Here is a 19,737-nt window from a genome sequence, read left to right as displayed (position 1 = left end):
ACGCCCCTTGGAAAGTGCTGCCCCAAGCACATGCTTGGAGCACTGGTGCCTAGAGCCGTCCCTGCCAGGACTCTTGACTCCCGGCCCACAGTGGTATAATCCACCATACCCCACTCCCTTCCCAGACCTGGGGATAGAACCCAGAAGCCCTGGCTCCCAGAGCCCAACACTCTAACCCATTAGACCCCACTCCCCTCCCCTCCCAGAGTAAAACCCAGGAGTCCTCAATCCCAGCCTCCCTCCCAACTCTAACCACTAGACCCCACTCCCCGCCCAGAACAAGACTCAAGATTGATGCAGAGCAGGGAACACAGCAGCGAGCTAGAGCATGCGTGGTACACACCAAGGGGCTGTATTTGCTAACTGGGATCTAGTCTGAAGTACGGAGCTCCCTTCTGCTGTCTGTAATTAGGTAGGCTGGGACTGGATGGGAGCCAGCACCCCCTAGAGGGGAAAGACCCCAGATCCCGTTCCCTATAACTCCCTCTGGGTGGGGTTTCCCTTACAGCTGCTGCGATGCTGGGACTCCTCTCCGCGCTCCCCTGCCTGCTTCTCCTCTCCCTGCCGGGCATCAGCTCTGGCTCCGATGACGACAGCACCGTGGTGCTCACCACCAGTGGCCCCATCCGGGGCAAGCGCCTCCAGGCCGGTTCCGGCACAGTGACGGCCTTCCTGGGCATCCCCTACGCCGAGCCCCCCGTGGGGGCCTTGCGCTTCCAGAAACCGCTTCCCCACCAGCCCTGGAGCCACGTCCTGGAGACCACCGGCTTCGGCAATGTCTGCCACCAGCCTCCGCTTACTGGTTACCCTGATGCCGAAACATGGACACCCAAAAGGCCACAGTCTGAGGACTGCCTCTTCCTCAACATCTGGGTGCCCCATCCCCGGCCCCCCGCGCCGGCCCCCATAATCGTCTGGATCCACGGCGGGGGGTTCTACTCAGGTGCAGCCTCCGTCGATGTCTACGACGGGCGCTTCCTAGCCACCACCGGGAACGCGATAGTGGCCTCCATGAACTACCGGCTGGGGGCGCTGGGCTTCCTGTCTCTGCCCCCAGCCACCCCGGGGAACGCCGGCCTGTGGGACCAGCGCCTGGCGCTGCACTGGCTGCGGGACAACGCAGCCACCTTCGGAGGGGATCCGGCCCGTTTCCTCCTTTTCGGCCATGGCTCTGGGGCTGCGTCAGTCGGCTTCCACCTCCTCTCCCCAGGGAGCCGGCCCCTCTTCACTCGTGCCGCGATGCAGAGTGGAGCCCCGACAGCACCCTGGGCCTGGATTTCACTCAAAGAGGCCCAGGAGAGAGGCCGGAGGCTGGGCCACCTGCTGGGCTGCACCGATAGCGATGACACCGCCCTGGTGGGCTGCCTGCAGGGGAAGGAAGCAGGGGAGTTCCCCAAACATGAGTTCTCCATCTTGCACCACAGGGAGCTGCTGGGGTTTCCCTTTGTGCCGACACCAGATGGGGATTTCCTCCCTGATACACCACCAAGACTCTTGCAGGCTGAGCACGGACAGCCTATGCCTATCATGGCTGGTTTCAACACCAATGAAGGCTCCCACATGCTAATCTTTGGTGCCCCCAGCCTCAACCTGAAGAACGCCAGCAATGTCGGCTGGGAGGAGCTGCTGCAGGTGGTGAGGCTCACAGTGCCAGGAGCCCCAGAAGAGGCCGTCTGGGCCGTGGCACAGCGGTACAGCAAGGAAGGGGAGAGGCACGGCAAGGCACGATACCGATGGGCCATGGATCAAATCGCTGGTGACTACCTCTTTGTGTGCCCGGTAGCTGAGGTGGCTGGGCGGGAGGCGGAGGCCAATAGTTCCGTGTACGCCTACTACTTCACCCACCGCAGGAGCAGCTTGTCTACACCTGAATGGACGGGGGTGCCGCACGGCTCTGAGCTGCGCTACCTGTTCGGGACCCTGGCGTCCGTGGGAAAAGCCAACCACACGCACACGGAGGCCGAGGCAGCGATGAGCCAAAGGATGATGCAGTCCTGCGGCAAGTTCGTCAGCAGCGGGTAAGGGAATCTTCCTGTGCCCCTAAGGCCGCCCAGGAAAACAACTAGCCTGTAGCTCTTTGGCCCGGTGTCCGCAACATCCAGGAAGACCCGGCTCAATGCCATGGCAAAGAAGGAGTCCCTTTAAAATGTAGATAACCTGTTTGGTTGAAGCCCCTGACCTAGAGCTGAACTTACTTCCAGGTTAGGGCTAATTCCCTTCTTCCCTCATCAGGATGTCAGTGATCCCATGAACACAACCATCCTCATTCAAGGAAACAAGGTTTTTAGCTAGGAGCTAGTACTCTCAAAGCTCTGCCTGCTCTTTCCCAGCCCTGCCACACAAACGCAGGGGATGTCTCTGCTACAGAGACTATACGGGCATGGCTACACCAATTATCGTGTAGATGCAGCCTGCACCAGCCAAAGGGGTTGCTCCAGCAGTGGAGCAGCAGTCAGGTGTGTGGTTTTCTCACATCTCTGATTGCGTTAAGTGTGGCAACTTAACTTTTAAGCATAGACCAGGGCATAGATACAAAGGCACGCTCCCTTACATCAAAAATAAGCAAGCAAAACTCCCCAAAAAATCTCTTCAACATTCCCCATTCTAGTTCTATCCACCCACTTTGGGCCCATTGATTCTCAGATTAGAGAAGGGAAGGCAGCCATAAAAAAGTAATAATAATAATAATAATAATATACCACACATGGAAGAAATGAGAAGATGATAGTAATGAATATAAATCAGATATTAGCAATTGTAGAAAATTGAGGAGGGAAGCAAAGAGTCACAAGAAGAAATCTATGACCAGTGGAGTTAAGGACAATAAGGAGTTTTTTAACAATAGTAGGAACAAAAAGAATCCTGACCATGCGATTGGTCCATTACTAGGTGGAAATGGCAGAATTATCAATAGTAATGCAAGTCTACAATAAATCATTCTGTTCTGTATTTGGGGAAAAACAGGTGATATAGTCTCATCGTATGGGGATGACAACACTCTTTCCATTACGCTAGTATCTCTGGAGGATGTTAAACAGAAGCTACCAAAATTAGACATTTTTAAATCAGCAGGTCCAGATAATTTGGATCCAAGAGTTTTAAAAGAGCTGACTAAGGAGCTCTCTGGCCCATTAATGTTGAATTTCGATACATTTTGGAGCACAGGGGAAGTTCCAGAAGATTGGAAGAAAGCTAAAGTCATGCCAGTTTATTAAAAAAGGGTAAATGGGATCACCTGGGTAATTAGAGGGTTTTGATAAATTGGAGAGGGTCCAGAGAAGAGCCACAAGAATGACAAAAGGATTAGAAAACCTGTTTTATAGTGATCGAATCAAGGATCTCAATCGATGTAGCTTTCCTAAGAGAAGGTGGAGGGGTCTATAAATACCTGCCTGGGTACCAAATATTTAATAATGGGCTTTTCAGTCTAGCCGAGAAAGGTCTGACATGATCTAAAGGTGTGACGTCAAAGCAAGATAAATTCAGACTTCAAATAAGGTATACATTGTTAACAGTCAGAGGAATTAACGATTGGAACAATTTTCTAAGGGTCGTGGTTGATTCTCCATCACTGATGATTAAGATTGCATCTTTTTCTAAAAGATCTGCTTTAGGAATTGTTTGGGGGAACTCCTGTGGCTTGTGTTACAGAGGAGATCAGATGAGATGATCACTTTGGTCCCTTCTGGCCTTGGAATCTATGAATCTAGGAAGGGCCATTGTCTACCCTTTACCCATGTGTTCTCATACATGCCACCCTGTTCCCATCCCTGCAGTAACACAGCCAATGTGAGACATATTGTGAGCTCTACACATGGGAAAATCCCCGATTGTGCAGCATTGGTCACTGCATGGAGCGTGTGGGACGTCTGCAGATTACACCTATTAGCAGGCTGGTGCCCCTTCTACTTTCCCATGTACCCACAGGGTGAGCCGGGGAGCTGCATATGCAGATTAGCCCAGTGTCAGGCAGGAAGCTGGCCTCTGTTCCTCTACTTTGCCTACAGAGGGAGCCATAGAGTTGCTGTTCCCCCAGGCCACCATCTTTCCTCCAGGCAACGTCCCTGCTACTTGCAGGGCTTCAAGCAGAGGGAAACCTTCTAAACTTAGGGCAGCCTGTGGCTTCTGGCTCCTTAAGAACAATGGCAGATGGTGGCCATCTTTCCTAGGGACAGCCTGGCTGACACGTGAAAGGGCTGTAGGCAAACGACAGCTGACTCAGGGCAGCTTGTGGCTTCAATCTCATTGAGCACAGTGGGAGATGGTGGCCATTTTGGGTTAGGGCAGCATGTGACTTCCTACTTGGAAGGACAACTGAGAGGGGCCATCTTAAGTGAGGAAAAATGGTGGCTTCAGACTTCCTTCCAGTTCATATCCTCCTATCTATGCCCCTATGTTCCCTGACATCCCAGTGTCACTCCTTGTCTCCCCCACCTCCATCCGCGCATGTTGCTCTGCTCCCCGAATTACCCTTTCCTATGTCTATGAGCACAAAGGATGTCCATCTTCCCTGAGGGAAGCCTGGCTTCAGTCCCATTAGAAACAATGGGGAACAGTGGCCATCTTTCCTAGGGGCAGTCTCACTTTACGAAGTGCTGTACCCAATGGCAGCCATCATAATTCAGGGCAGCCTGTGACTTCCATGTCATCAAGATCAACGAGGACATTGCTCAACTTTATAAATTTGAGCAATGTCCTCATATGTAGAGAACAAGAGGCAGCAGCCATCTTAACTGAGGGCAGCCTCTGGCTTCAATCTCATTGGGAACAAGGGATAGCAGCCATTTTGGAAAGTGGCCAAGTTTTTCAAGTTGTCTCCTAATGACCCCTGCAACCAGGATGTCAGACTCAAGCCAAAGCATGTTCCCATCCCTGCCCAGGCCTGGTACTAACCTCTGCAGAGTGTGTTGAATTTCCCCCACAGGAACCCCACGGGGATAGGGGGCAGCGGGAAGCAGTGGCACCCCTACGACCCCACAAAGCAGAACTTCTTCCGCATCGGACTGGAGCCGCCCCAAGTCAAGGAGACGTCCCCTGCCCACCGCTGCAGCTTCTTGGCATCACTGCTCACAAGGAAGCCGAGCCCTACTGGTGAGCATCAGAGGGCTGAAAGGACAGCAGCCCTAGAGGGGAAAGGCCTCGTGTCTCCCCACCGCTCTGAGCCAGCCAATCCCCACTATCCCTGGGGCTGGATTGGAGCTGGTGCCCCGTAGAGGGGAAATACCCTGGATCACATTCACAAATCCATGGGATCTTCTGGCCTCCTAGAGATGCCCCATTTTCCTGCCTGGGGTAGATCTCACATCCCCTGGGAACTCCAGAACCCATCTGCTGTGGGGCAGCCCCAGGTCAGCCCCATCTTTACTTGCTCAGCCCCTCTGGGTAGGACAATAACATCCGTGTTTCCTGTACCAGCCAAACGCCATATAGACCCCTTTCCAGTGGAGGAGGCATGAGCTAAGACAGGGTGATGCCTAACAGGGTGGGTGGGGACAGAGGGATGGAGCCGAGGACAGAGGGGCCTGGGGGCAGGTGGCCCATAATGGCACTGAAGAGAAAAGAGGCAGTGAAAAAATAACACACAGCTGGCTCTGGGGAGGGGCATGGCCACTGTGTAACTGTGCAGCACAGGGAGTGAAGGAGAATCCAGCAGCCGCTAGGAAACCTTTGTGCTGGAGGTGGTGGGACTCTTATGGGAGGCAGAGCAGAATGTTGCACATTGGACACCGGGGTTCACAGATGCTGGGAAACACAGGACCTCCACCAGCACAGCATCCCCTCCTGCTAGAACATAGCAGTGGGAGGAGCACTGACTGTGTGGAGACAGCTCCCTGCTGAGCCCCCATGCGGCTCTGTGCAGCAAAGCGCCCCCTACTGCACAGGGATTAGCACTGACTGTAAGGGGTGAGCACCCCATACTGAGCCCGTGCTGCACCTGGTTTCCCCGCAGGTCTCCCCTCCCATTTGCAAGTAGACCAAACCCTGCATAGTCTGAGCTCATCCCCACTGCTGTTAACCCCACTCACTGTGTGTCCTGCAGGAGCAGACCCAGGACGTGCCCAGCCCGGGGGGCAGTGAATGAAGAGCTGAGCAATTATAATCCCCTGACGGGGGGAACCCTCCATGCAGACAAGAACATCCAGTTCCTGCTAGCGCCTGTCGATTCATTAATGAGGCTCCTGCTAATAAACCCGCTGGGCATACACGGACGGACCCTCCCGCTGCAATTTCTCCACACCCAGTGCATTAAAGCATATTCAGTCTAGAGACAAAACCCTGGCGTGTGATGTTGACTAGCTGCTCTTGAGCAGGGGAGAGTGTGTGTGTTGGGGTTAAGTGTTGAAATAATAAACTACACAGATTACATGTGGGGGGGGGGAGGTAGGTAAATGATGCTCTGGGTTTTCACGAGGCAAATGACAAAGGCCAGAGATCACACTGTGCATCCAGAGCTAGAAACGGAACCCAGGATTCCTGACTCCCAGCCTCCCCTGGTCTAACCAACTAGATCCCAATCCCCTCCCAGAGCTGGGATAGAACCCAGGCATCTTGGCTTCCATATCACACTTGTCTAATCCATCAAACCCCACTCTCATCCCCAATATGGGGATAATTACTCTTGGGGAATTCTCCACCACAAAATTAAAACTTCTGCAAACAATATTTAAAAATTCTGCATATTTTAATTGTCAACATAACATAATATAATCGGACCTGTTTCAATTATTTTGGTAATTTCTTTCAAAATACCTGTCAGCAAATATGTCTGTAACAATACAGACAACAAAAAAGATTCAGGAAATGTTTTTGACAAGTTGATTCCTTACTAGGCATATTAATACAGTACAGAACTTTGAGTATTAATTCATTTAAACTACACCAGCAGGGCGCTGTGAGGAAGGCAGCCTCATCTCTTCCCTCTCCACAGCTGGAGCTGGACCGGGACTGGCTGCTCTCTGTTCTGGTGCCACAGCGGCCCCTAGAGGGCAAAAGGCATAACTGCAACAGAATAGATTTTCTGCTGGGAAAAAAATTCTCCACAGCACATGAATTCACATACTCAGTGGCGTAGAATTCCCCCAGAAGTTGATAATACCCAGGAGTCCTAACTCCCTGACCCACTCTGTTCTAACCACTCCCCTCCCACTTCTTGGTTAGGCAAGGAAGGAAGCGGCGTTGGGATTGGGGCTGGTTCAGTTCTGGGAGTCTGAAGCTGGCTAAAGCTGGGAGGAGCTGGAGGAGAGCTGAGGGGTGGGGTGGCTAAGGTTAGTCTTAATGTTAAAGGTTGAAGAGTTAGGGTCAGATTTGGGGAGCAGAGTTATAATTAGGGTGTTAGGGTTGGGAATTGGGATTTATGGGTTCCAGTTCCAGCTGAGGGTTAGGGTTAAGTGGCAGGATGATGGGGGATGGGTGGAACTGTTCAGTTCAGAGTTAGGGGTGACTGTTAGGATTGTAGAAGAGGCAACAGGCTGATAGGGTAGGACTGGCTGTGGAGTTAAATGGTGGGGTTCTCGGTTAGCATTAGTGGGGATGTGGTAGAGTGTAAAGGGGAGAGAGTGAGAGGGCTGGGAGGCTGGGCGAGATGGTGGGTTATAGGATACACGGAGCATAATAGGGTTTGAATTAGGGGGTAGAATAAGGGTTGGGAGACAGGATTAAGGGATAGTATTTGGGCACTAGCAATTGGGCGGGTTAGGTTTGGGGTGTCAGTGGTAGGGTTAGGGCTATGGGCATAGGGTTAAGGCAACAGTGTTAGGGATAGGGCTATGGGAATGGGGTTAAGAAATAAGTGTTAGGGTTGGAGTGTTAGGGTTAGGGCTATGGACATAGGGTTAAGGTGCTAGGGTCAGGGCTAGGGCTATGGGTATAGGGCAATGGTTCTCAAACTTTTGTACTGGTGACCCCTTTCACATAGCAAGCCTATGAGTGCAACTCCCCCTTATAAATTAAAAACACTTTTTATATATTTAACACCATTCCAAATGCTGGCGGTGAAGCGGGGTTTGCGGTGGAGGCTGACAGCTCGTGACCACTATGTAAGAACCTTGCAAGTGACTGTCCCCATCAGATAATAGCCCTACCACTGCTGCCAGCTAACAGAGTGCTCTTTTCAGTCCAAGGGACAGCTCTCTTTTGCGGTGCTGAAAGGCCTGGGATCTCTCCCTGCTGATGACCATGGGGGGTTGTGTGTAAATGAAGGCCCATAGGGTTGGGGCGATGAGGGTGTCTCGGACTCACACCGGATGACTGTGATGATGCTGCAGAACTGGCCCAGCCTGGCAGTGCAGGCGTCCCCCTTTGGCATGCAGCCAACCTGACAGCTCATGATGGTGCACTCCCGGCACTGCTGGCCCCCCACTGCGGGGTGCAAACAGACATAGAGAGGGAGTCAGAGAGATGGACAAGGTGAGGTGGGAGATAGATTCAGAGAGGGAGAGGGGTGGGTATCCATCTGCGCACAGCCCCTGCCCCTGTGCCCCCTGCTGCCAGCTCACCTGTGGGGTACTTGCTGCAGCAGGATCCCTACTGCTGTCCATAGTGGCCAAGCCAGCCAAAGCTGTCCCTGAGTCTCTGCACCAAATGAGCTGTGCCATCCCTCCCGCAGACCTACCCCCAGCATGAGGCACAGCAGGGCAGCGGCTGTGAGGAGCAGAGCCCGGGCCATGCTGGGCTTCTCCAGGTCACTGGCAGATGCTGGGCCAGGGAAAGGCGATTCCCCAGCACAGAGAGATGACAGTTTCCCTGCTGCCCCGGAGGCAGCAGATCTTTCTGAGGCTTGGGAACCATCCAGGCAGGAATTTCCCAGTGGGGGATCATGCAGGGAAAGGGACAGTGCCTTTTTGGATCAACAGGAGAGCAAACAGGATGGGGAATACATTAAATTAGCCCCAGGAAAAAACTTTGCTGACACAAACTCACTCCTAACCCACAGCCCACAGCTATCCCCTCACAGCCCTGGGCTCCCCCCACTCCCCACAGCTCCGCTACTGCTCCTCAATCCCGACCCCCAGCCCTCTGCTATCCCACCCCTAGACATCCCCCCACAGCTCTGCTGATACCCCTCAATGCTGATCCATAGCCCCCTGGTATCCCAGCTCTGGGATCCTGCACCCCACAGAGCTCTGCCGATGGCCCTCGGTCCCAACGCACTGCCTCCTGCTAACCTTTCCCTGAGCTCCCCCCACACCCTGCAGCTCAGCCGATGCAGGTCAGTCCTGACCCCCAGCCCTCTGATATCCCAGCCCTGGGCTCCCCCCTCCTGCAGCACTGTCAATGCCCCTCAATCCCACCTGTCAGCAATTCTCCTCCCCTGCTGCCACAACAGATTATCTAGGCTAAATTTTTTGGCATAATATGCACTCAGGGTCCCACTGTGACTCACCCAACTTGTGACAAATGGTGACAACTAGAAATAACAAAACCCTATTGCCGAGCGACTATGAGAAGCAACGCAGGGACCTCAGGGCAATTTTAGACCCACCCCACAGGAGGAACAAACATGCCCAAAGCTGTCAATAATGTTCATGACCCAACCACATGTTGTCAGAACCAGGATCTCCCCTGGAGCGGCTCTCACAAGCTAAGAGGGCGGCAGCATGGACAGAATTTCAAAAGGAGATTTCCAAAAGTCAGCAGATACTACAGGGAGTGGGGTAGGGACGCCATCCCCTGACAGTCAGTGCTGTCCCCAGTGCTCCAGTGTGGCATTAAGGGGCGCTGTGCTGCACAGATGGGGGCGCTCAGTAAGGGATGCTCTTCCCTTGCTTGCAGTCACTGCTCTGTTGTTTTTTCCCATTAGAAATAACCAACTCATTGACCCTGCTTCTCACTGAACATCCAGTGAATGCCAGTGAAAATGAGGTAGGATCAGAGGCTAAAATAGGGAAAGAACCAGTTAAACATTACTTAGACAAGTTAGATGTCTTCAAGTCACCAGGGCCTGATGAAATACATCCTAGAATTCTCAAGGATCTAACTGGGGAGGTATCTGAGCCATTTGCAATTATCTTTGAAAATTCATGGAGGATGGGAGACATTCCAGGGGACTGGAAAAGGGCAAATATAGTGCCCATTTATAAAAAGGGAAATAAGAACAACCTGGGGAATTAACTTCAGTACCCAGAAAAATAATGGAGCAAACAATTAATCAATTTTCAAGCACCTAGAAGATACTAAAGTGAAAGGTAACAGTCAGCATAGATTTGTCAAGAACAAATCATGTCAAACCAACCTGATAGCTTTCTTGGACAGAGTAACAAGCCTTGTGAATAGGGGGAAAGTGGTAGATGTGGTATATCTTGATTTAATAAGGCTTTTGATACTGTCTCGCATGACCTTCTCATAAGCAAACTAGGGAAATACAACCTAGATGTAACCACTATAAGATGGAGCTACTACATAACTGCTTGGAAAACCATTCCCAGAGAGTAGTTATCAGTGGTTCACAGTCAAGCTGGACGAGCATATTGAGTGGGGTCCCGCAGGGATCAGTTCTGGGTCCGGTTCTGTTCAATATCTTCATCAATGATTTAGATAATGGCATAGAGAGCACACTTATAAAGTTTGCGGACGATACCAAGCTGGGAGGGGTTGCAAGTACTTTGGAGGATAGGGTTAAAATTCAAAATGATCTGGACACACGGGAGAAATGGTCTGAGGTCAATAGGATGAAATTCAATAAGGACAAATGAAAAGTCCTCCACTTAGGAAGGAACAATCAGTTGTACACATACAAACTGGGAAATGACGGCCTAGATAGAAGTACTGCAGAAAGAGATCTGGGGGTCAGAGTTAAGGCTACGTATTAGTCATAGGTATTTTTAGTAAAAGTCATGGACAGGTCACAGGCAGTAAACAAAAATTCACGGCCTGTGACCTGTTCATGACTTTTACTATATACTGCTAAGTAAAGCTTGGGCCAGGGGGCCGCAGGTGCTCTAGGGGGTGGACCAGGGGCACCGCGGGTGCTGGGGGGATAGCCCGGGACCTCTACTGGTGCTGGGTGTGAGGCAGGCGGCAGCGCACAGAACGGGACCCCCACTGGTCCTGGGTGGGGAGGGTTGGTGGGGCTTGCAGGCTCTATCCCCAGCTTTGCGTGTCCCTGCAGCTCCTAGGCAGAGGAGCAGCCAGGGGGGCTCTGTGTGCTGTTCCTATCACAAGCGCCAGCTCCGCAACTCCCATTGGCCAGGACCTGCAGCCAATAGAAGCTTTGTGGCAGCACCTGCGGGCACGGGCAGTGCACGGAACCTCCTCGCCCCTCTGCCTAGGAGCTGCAGGGACATTCCGGTGGGAGCTGGGGGGCCCCCCCAGCTAAGCACTGCCCTGCATCCCAACCTCCTGCCCCAGCCCTGAGCCCCCTTCCACACATCCAAACTGCTGCTGCTGGCCCAGGGGCTGCTGCAGAAGTCACAGAGGTCATGGAAAGTCACAAAATCTGTGACTTCCGTGACCTCCATGACAGATACGCAGCCTTAGTCATAGTGGATCAAAATGTAAATATGAGTCAACAGTGTAACACTGTTGCAAAAAATAAAAAGCAAACATCATTCTGGGACATATTAGCGGTAGTGTTGTAAGCAAGCACAAGAAGTAATTCTTCCGCTCTACTCCACGCTGATTAGGCCTCAGCTGGAGTATTGTGTCCAGTTCTGGGCACCACATTTCAGGAAAGATGTGGACAAATTGGAGAAAGTCCAGAGGAGAGCAACATCAATGATGAAAGGTCTAGGAAACATGACCTATGAGGCAAGATTGAAAAACCTGGGTTTGTTTAGTCTGGAGAAACGAAGACTGAGAGGGGACATGATAACAGTTTTCAAGTACATAAGTGGTTGTTACAAGGAGGAGGGAGAAAAATAATTCTCCTTAACCTCTGAGGATAGGACAAGGAGCAATGGACTTAAATTGCAGCAAGGGAGGTTTAGGTTGGACATTAGGAAAAACTTTGTAACTGCCAGGGTGGTTAAGCACTGGAATAAATTGACTAGGGAGGTTGTGGAATCTCCAGCATTGGAGATTTTTAAGAGCAGGTTAGACAAACACCTGTCAGGGATGGTCTAGATTATACTTAGTCCTGCCATGAGTGCCGGGGACTGGACTAAATGACCTCTCGAGGTCCCTTCCAGTCCTACGATTCTATGATCTCCTAGCAATTTCCCTCAGCGGTGGGGTATGAACCCTAGTCTCCTGTCTATATACCCCCTTCAGTTATTCCATTCTGCCCCCTCCCCTAAAATCTACATGTGCTTTATTTGGACACAGGATTCCTTATGAACTTCCTAGTAACCAGCAGAACCACACACCCCTCTCCCCAGAGGTGGCCGCAATTCAGGGATCATGGCCCGTCTATCCCTAGAACTCTCAGGCTGTTTACCCAACTGGGTCTCTGTTTGCAAAGCCCTTGGCTCTTCCCCAACAGCCCCATCCTCCGGCTCAGATCCTCCTACCCCTGAGTGTGCACAGCCCAGTGAGGACACAGATAAGCCCCAGTGGCTGCTCCCTGGCTGGTATTCTCAGCATTGGAGGCTTCCTGTTTGCTCCAGCATCCCCCGTTCACCTTCGTGCTGAGCTGTAAGACAGAGCGACAGCCACAAAGCTGTGATTGCGCCAAGGCGAAGGGCAGGTGAGTCTGTGCCACTGGCTGCGAGGTAGGGACAGAGGGGTCAAGGGAGAGAAGGAATGGAAGAAGCGGGAATTGGGATCACTCTTGGTAACTGCCCAGCTAATACCCTTTCCATGGACCCCATTCTCAGATGTGGGGATAGAACCCAGGAGTCCTGGCTCCCAGCCCCTCACTACTCTAAACCCAGTAGACCCCAATATCCACCCAGAGATAGGGATGAATCCCAGGAGTCCTGGGTCCCAGCCCACCCTCCCCCCACTATAACCCACTAGACCTCACTCCCCTTCCAGAGCTAGACTAAGGCTATGTCTACACTATAAAATTAGGTCGAATTTATAGAAGCCGGTTTTATAGAAACCGGTTGTATGCAGCCGATTGTGTGTGTCCCCACATAAAATGCTCTAAGTGCATGAAGTCGGCGGACCGCGTCCACAGTACCGAGGCTAGCGTCGACTTCCGGCGCATTGCACTATGGGTACCTATCCCACAGTTCCCGCAGTCTCCGGCGCCCATTGGAATTATGGGTTGAGATCGCAATGCCCGAATGATGCAAAACAGTGCCGCGGGGGGTTCTGGGTACATTGCGTCAGGCCCCTCCCCCTCCGTCACAGCAACGGCAGACAATAGATTCGCGCCTTTTTACCTGGGTTACCTGTGCAGACAACATACCATGCCAAGCATGGAGCCCGCTCAGCTCAGCTCACCGTCACCATATGTCTTCCGGGTGCCGGCAGACGTGGGACTGCATTGCTACACAGCAGCAGCAGCTAACTGCCTTTTGGCGGTAGACGGTGCAGCATGAGTGGTAGCCTTCATCGGCGATCGGGATGCTGGTAGCTGTGGGGCTGGCAGCCGTAGGGCTGCATTGCACCAGTCCCTTGCCTTTTGGCAGTAGATGGTTTATTACGACTGGTAACCGTCCTCGTCGGACAATCATGGATATCAGTCATAGTATATTATTTTCTGCCAAGTATTGTCTGCTGAGCACCCAGAAGAGGCCGAGGGCGATCTGGGTGCTGGCAGACATATGGCTGGCACACGTGGGGCTACATTGCTACACAGCAGCAACCCCTTGCCTTTAACCGTCCTCGTCGGACAATGATGGCTATCAGTCGTAGTATACTATTTTCTGCCAAGTATTGTCTGCTAAGCACCCAGAAAAGGCCGAGGGCGATCTGGGTGCTGGCTGACATGTGGCTGGCACACGTAGGGCTACAATGCTACACAGCAGCAACCCCTTGCCTTTTGGCAATAAATAGTATATTATGATTGGTATCCGTCATCGTCATACTGGTAAGCGCCCAGTATTTGCTGCCAAGCACCCAGAAAATGCCGAGGGCTATCAGTCATGCTGCACTGTCGTCTTAAGATGTAAAAAATAGATTTGTTCTGTATTCATTTCCTTCCCCCCTCCCTCCGTCAAATCAACGGCCCGCTAAACCCAGGCTTAGGAGTTCAATCTCTGGGGGGGGGGGGTTGCATTCTGTGTGACAGTTGTTTGTATTTCTCCCTGATGCACAGCCACCTTCCTTGATTTTAATTCCCTGTACCTGTACGCCATGTCGTCACTCGCCCCTCCCTCCCTCCCTCCTTCCCCTGGTCTTTAGATACTAGTTTCGCGCCTTTTTTCAGACCAGACGCCATAGCTATCACTGGGATCATGGATCCTGCTCAGATCACTGCGGCAATTATGAGCACTATGAACACCACACGCATTGTCCTGGAGTATATGCAGAGCCTGGACATGCCAAAGCAAAACCGGGACCAGCCGAGGAGGAGGCGATTGCAGCACGGCGATGACAGTGATGAGGAAATTGACATGGACATAGACCTCTCACAAGACACAGGCCCCAGCAATGTGGAAATCATGGTGTTACTGGGGCAGGTTCATGCCGTGGAACGCCGATTCTGGGCCCGGGAAACAAGCACAGACTGGTGGGACCGCATCGTGTTGCAGGTCTGGGATGATGCCCAGTGGCTGCGAAACTTTCGCATGCGTAAGGGCACTTTCATGGAACTTTGTGACTTGCTTTCCCCTTCCTTGAAGCGCCAGAATACCAGGATGAGAGCAGCCCTCACAGTTGAGAAGCGAGTGGCGATAGCCCTGTGGAAGCTTGCAACGCCAGACAGCTACCGGTCAGTCGGGAATCAATTTGGAGTGGGCAAATCTACTGTGGGGGCTGCTGTGATCCAAGTTGCCAGGGCAATCAAAGACCTGGTGATATCAAGGGTAGTGACTCTGGGAAACGTGCAGGCCATAGTGGATGGCTTTGCTGCAATGGGATTCCCAAACTGTGGTGGGGCCATAGACGGAACCCATATCCCTATCTTGGCACCGGAGCACCAAGCCACCGAGTACATAAACCGCAAGGGGTACTTTTCAATGCTGCTGCAAGCCCTGGTGGATCACAAGGGACGTTTCACCGACATCAACGTGGGCTGGCCGGGAAGGGTACATGATGCTCGCGTCTTCAGGCACTCTGTTCTGTTTCGAAAGCTGGAGGAAGGGACTTTCTTCCCGGACCAGAAAATAACCGTTGGGGATGTTGAAATGCCTATCGTGATCCTTGGGGACCCAGCCTACCCCTTAATGCCATGGCTCATGAAGCCGTACACAGGCAGCCTGGACAGGAGTCAGGACCTGTTCAACTACAGGCTGAGCAAGTGCCGAATGGTGGTGGAATGTGCATTTGGGCGTTTAAAAGCGCGCTGGCGAAGCTTACTGACTCGCTCAGACCTTAGCAAAAAGAATATCCCCATTGTTATTGCTGCTTGCTGTGCGCTCCACAATATCTGTGAGAGTAAGGGGGAGACATTTATGGCGGGGTGGGAGGTAGAGGCAAATCCCCTGGCCGCTGATTACGCGCAGCCAGACACCAGGTCAGTTAGAGCAGCACAGCAGGGCGCGGTGCGCATCAGAGAAGCTTTGAAAACTAGTTTTGTGACTGGCCAGGCTACGGTGTGAAACTTCTGTTTGTTTCTCCTTGATGAAATCTCCGCCCCCCCACCCACCCGGTTAACTCTACTTCCCTGTAAACCAAGCACCCCACCCTCCCCTACCCTCCCCTCTTCAAGCACCACTTGCAGAGGCAATAAAGTCATTGTTACTTCACATTCATGCATTCTTTATTAATTCAGCACACAACTAGGGGGATAATTGCAAAGGTAGCCCGGGATGGGTGGGGGAGGAGGGAAGGAAAAGGACACACTGCACTTTAAAACTTTAAAACTTATTGCTCTGGAAATCATCTAGGCTGGAGTGACTGGGTGGCCGGAGGCCCCCCCCCCACCGTGTTCTTGGGCGTCTGGGTGAGGAGGCAATGGGACTTGGGGAGGAGGGCTGTTGGTTACAGAGGGGCTGTAGCGGCGGTCTCTGCTCCTGCTGCCTTTCCTGCAGCTCAACCATACGCAGGAGCATATCAGTTTGATGCTCCAGCAGCCGGAGCATCGACTCTTGCTTTCTGTTTACAAGCTGATGCCACTTCTCCTCTTCAGCCCGCGTTTCAGCACGCAACCTCTGCTCTTCAGCCCACCACCTCTCCTCTCGCTCATATTGGGCTTTTCTAAAATCAGTCATTGACTGCCTCCACGCATTCTGCTGTGCTCTGTCAGCGTGGGAGGCAGTCTGTAGTTCAGTGAACATTTCGTCACGCGTCCTTCGCTTCCGTTTTCGATTATTCACTAGCCTCTGTGAAGGTGAAACATTTGCAGCTGGTGGAGGAGAAGGGAGAGGTGGTTAAAAAAGATACATTTTAGAGAACAATGGGTACAGTCTTTCACGTTAGATTTTGCTGTTCACATCACACAGCACATGTGCTTTCGTTACAAGGTCGCATTTTTCCTCTTATATTGAGAGCCTGCAGGTTTGGTGTGAGAGATCACTCACGCAGTGCCAGGCCACAGATTTCAGCTAGCAGGCAGCCATGGTAAGACACAGTCTTTTGGCTTTTTTAACCTTGTAAGCAAGTGGGGATGGTTTAAAACAGTACTGCTCTCATTAACCATACCAAGCACCCGTTGGGTTGGCCATTTAAAATGGGTTTGCAATGTAAAAGGAGGGGCTGCGGTTTCAGGTTTAACATGCAGCACAAACCCAACTAACTCCCCTCCCCCACACACCCAATTCTCTGGGATGGTCACTTCACCCCTCCCCCCCACCGCATGGTTAACAGCGGGGAATATTTCTGTTCAGCAGAGCAGGAAGGGGCACCTCTGAATGTCCCCTTAATAAAATCGCCCCATTTCAACCAGGTGACCGTGAATGATATCACTCTCCTGAGGATAACAAAGAGCGATAAGGAATGGATGTTGTCTGCATGCCAGCAAACACCAGGACCATACGCTGCCATGCTTTGTTTTGCAATGATTCCAGACTACGTGCTACTGGCCTGACGTGGTAAAGTGTCCTACCATGGTGGACGGGATAAGGCAGCCCTCCCCAGAAACCTTTTGCAAAGGCTTTGGGAGTACATGAAGGAGAGCTTTCTGGAGATGTCCCTGGAGGATTTCCGCTCCATCCCCATACACGTTAACAGACTTTTCCAGTAGCTGTACTGGCCGCGATTGCCAGGGCAAATTAATCATTAATCATTAAACACGCTTGCTTTTAAACCATGTGTAATATTTACAAAGGTACACTCACCAGAGGTCCCCTGTGTGCCCACAGGGTCTTGGGTGAGTTCGGGGGTTACTGGTTCCAGGTCCAGGGTGATAAACATATCCTGGCTGTTGGGGAAACCAGTTTCTCCGCTTCCTTGCTGCTGTGAGCTATCTATGTTCTCTCCATCCTCATCTTCCTCGTCCGCCGAACCCGCTTCCCTGTGTCTTTCTCCAGTGAGGGACTCATAGCACACGGTTGGGGTAGTGGTGGCTGCACCCCCTAGAATGGCATGCAGCTCCGCGTAGAAGCGGCATGTTTGCGACTCAGCCCCGGACCTTCCGTTTGCTTCTCTGGATTTGTGGTAGGCTTGCCTTAGCTCCTTAATTTTCACGCGGCACTGCTGTGCGTCCCTGTTATGGCCTCTGTCCTTCATGGCCTTGGAGACCTTTTCTAATATTTTGCCATTTCTTTTACTGCTTCGGAGTTCGGCCAGCACTGATTCATCTCCCCAGATGGCGAGCAGATCCCGTACCTCCCGTTCGGTCCAGGCTGGAGCTCTTTTGCGATCCTGGGACTCCATCACGGTTACCTGTGCTGATGAGCTCTGCATGGTCACGTGTGCTCTCCACGCTGGGCAAACAGGAAATGAAATTCAAACGTTCGCGGGGCTTTTCCTGTCTACCTGGCCAGTGCATCTGAGTTGAGAGTGCTGTCCAAAGCGGTCACAATGAAGCACTGTGGGATAGCTCCCGGAGGCCAATAACGTCAAATTCCGTCCACACTAACCCAATTCCGACCCCCTAAGGCCGATTTTATCGCTAATCCCCTCGTCGGAGGTGGTGTAAAGAAACCGGTTTAAAGGGCCCTTTAAGTCGAAAGAAAGGGCTTCGTCGTGTAAACGTGTCCAGGCTTAATTCGATTTAACGCGGCTAAAGTCGACCTAAACTCGTAGTGTAGACCAGGCCTAAGTGTTGACGCACATCTGGAGCTCAGCAGTGAGCCGGAGCATAGACAGAAAAGCCTCAAGTCAATGCGGTACTTTGCAGAGTTTGCCAGCAGCGGGTAAGGGAATCCCCCACAATCCATCTGTAACTCTTTGGCCAGGTGTCCACAACATCCAGGAAGACCCGCTCAGTGCCATGTCAAAGTAGGGATCCCTTAGAACAGTGGTCTCCAAAGTTGGGTTTTTTTGCTTCGGTCGTTCGAGCAGCGCTTTTTTTTTTTTTTTTTTTTTGGCTTTGGCGCGGCAGGGGATGCGTGCTCAAAAAATTTTTACTGATAGGGGTGCGCGATCAAAAAAGTTTGGAGACCACTGCAGAAGGAGCTCGACAGCTCAGGGCAGCCCTGCCCTCTCCTCCCCCGCCCCTCCTGTGAGAAATGGGAACATGATGGTGCCTCTGTTCCTGCCCCCTGCAGCACCCGCCTGGGAAGGGGCACTGGGGGATGAAGAGGCCCTGGAGCTGCCCCCTCCCAGGCTGCAAGGGGGGAGTCCCTGATGCAGCCCCCCAGCCCTGGGGGTGGGCGTTGAAGAACCCCAGGAGCAGCAGAGGTGAGGCTGGGGGACAGGACTGATGGGATCAGGGGCTGGGGGGGGGACGGAACTGATGGGGGCACTGGATGGGTGGGGGAGGTGGGGAAGCAGAAGGAATTGCTAGGCAGGGTGGTGGGAAGATACCAGGGGGAGAAATACTGCAGCAGGGGCCACAACCGCCCGACCCAATCGATTTGGGATCATTGTCAGGGCTGGCCTTACCATGAGGCGAACTGAGGCGGCCGCCTCAAGTGCCAGACTGGGGGGGGGAGCGCCACTAGGACCCAGAGTGTAGAACATTGTGTCTGCTGCTGGTGCATATGTATTCTCTCTGCTCTAGATGCACAGAGATGGTGGAGTGTTGTGCTGGAGGAAGGAGGGCACAAGAGACATAACAGGCAGGCAGGAGAAAAGGTGAGAGGGAATAACAGAAAGCAGCAGGAGCTGCAGGGAGAGAGAGGAGGAGGAGCCTCTTATGTACCTCTCTAGCACCCCCAGGAGCCTGCACTGATTAACACCAGCTTCTCAGGGAGCTTCCTGTTTCCTGCTGCTTCCCTGAACCCACCTGAGAACAGGCAGTCAACTGAAGTAGTAGGAGCCAGTTAGGCCCTTAAGACGCTGATATCTTCCCTCACTAGGCCCTGCTACCAGCCTGCTGATTTGTCCCCTTCAACTGAGTGTTGAGAGCCACTCTAGCTGGCACAGAACAGCAGTCATGAGTGAAAGAAGAAAACGCCCCTCTGGGGCAGCATTCAGAAAAAGAAAGAAAGCAAAGGAAGCTTTTCTATCTAAGCAGGAAGGAGCTCTCCTGAGATACATAGACACAAATGTTCTGGCCCCAGTGAGGATGTGAGTGGTGAGGAGATGCCTGATCTTCCAGTTAGTCAGAGTGCAGGTGACCTGGCAGCTACTGCAGCATCCATATCTCCATCTCAAATGGATGTAACCATGCACATTCCTGAAGAAAAGTGTAGATCAGAGAAG

The 19,737-nt window shown here is 52.3% G+C and overlaps 1 protein-coding gene across 1 annotated transcript; it reads left to right on the top strand.

Annotated features, from left to right (window-relative positions):
• Positions 1 to 482: 482 nt before the first annotated feature.
• LOC135888146 (acetylcholinesterase-like) lies at positions 483 to 5,213 on the top strand. Its single transcript, XM_065415957.1, has 2 exons — positions 483 to 2,018; positions 4,925 to 5,213. The coding sequence occupies exons 1-2, from the start codon at positions 517 to 519 to the stop codon at positions 5,211 to 5,213; spliced, it is 1,791 nt and encodes a 596-aa protein (XP_065272029.1). The 5' UTR covers positions 483 to 516.
• The last annotated feature ends 14,524 nt before the right edge of the window (positions 5,214 to 19,737 follow it).

The sequence above is a fragment of the Emys orbicularis genome, chromosome 13, assembly GCF_028017835.1.
Source record: "Emys orbicularis isolate rEmyOrb1 chromosome 13, rEmyOrb1.hap1, whole genome shotgun sequence".
Classification (NCBI taxonomy): Eukaryota; Metazoa; Chordata; order Testudines; family Emydidae; genus Emys; species Emys orbicularis.
The sequence above is the reverse complement of the archived record's forward strand: the minus strand, read 5'-3'. Positions and strand labels throughout refer to the sequence as shown.

Bases quoted from the DNA above. Each gene is read 5' to 3' on its own strand.
- LOC135888146 (XM_065415957.1), top strand. From the start codon at position 517: ATGCTGGGACTCCTCTCCGCGCTCCCCTGCCTGCTTCTCCTCTCCCTG. The intron at 2,019-4,924 runs GTAAGGGAATCT...TTTCCCCCACAG, and splicing joins GGCAAGTTCGTCAGCAGCGG to GAACCCCACGGGGATAGGGG.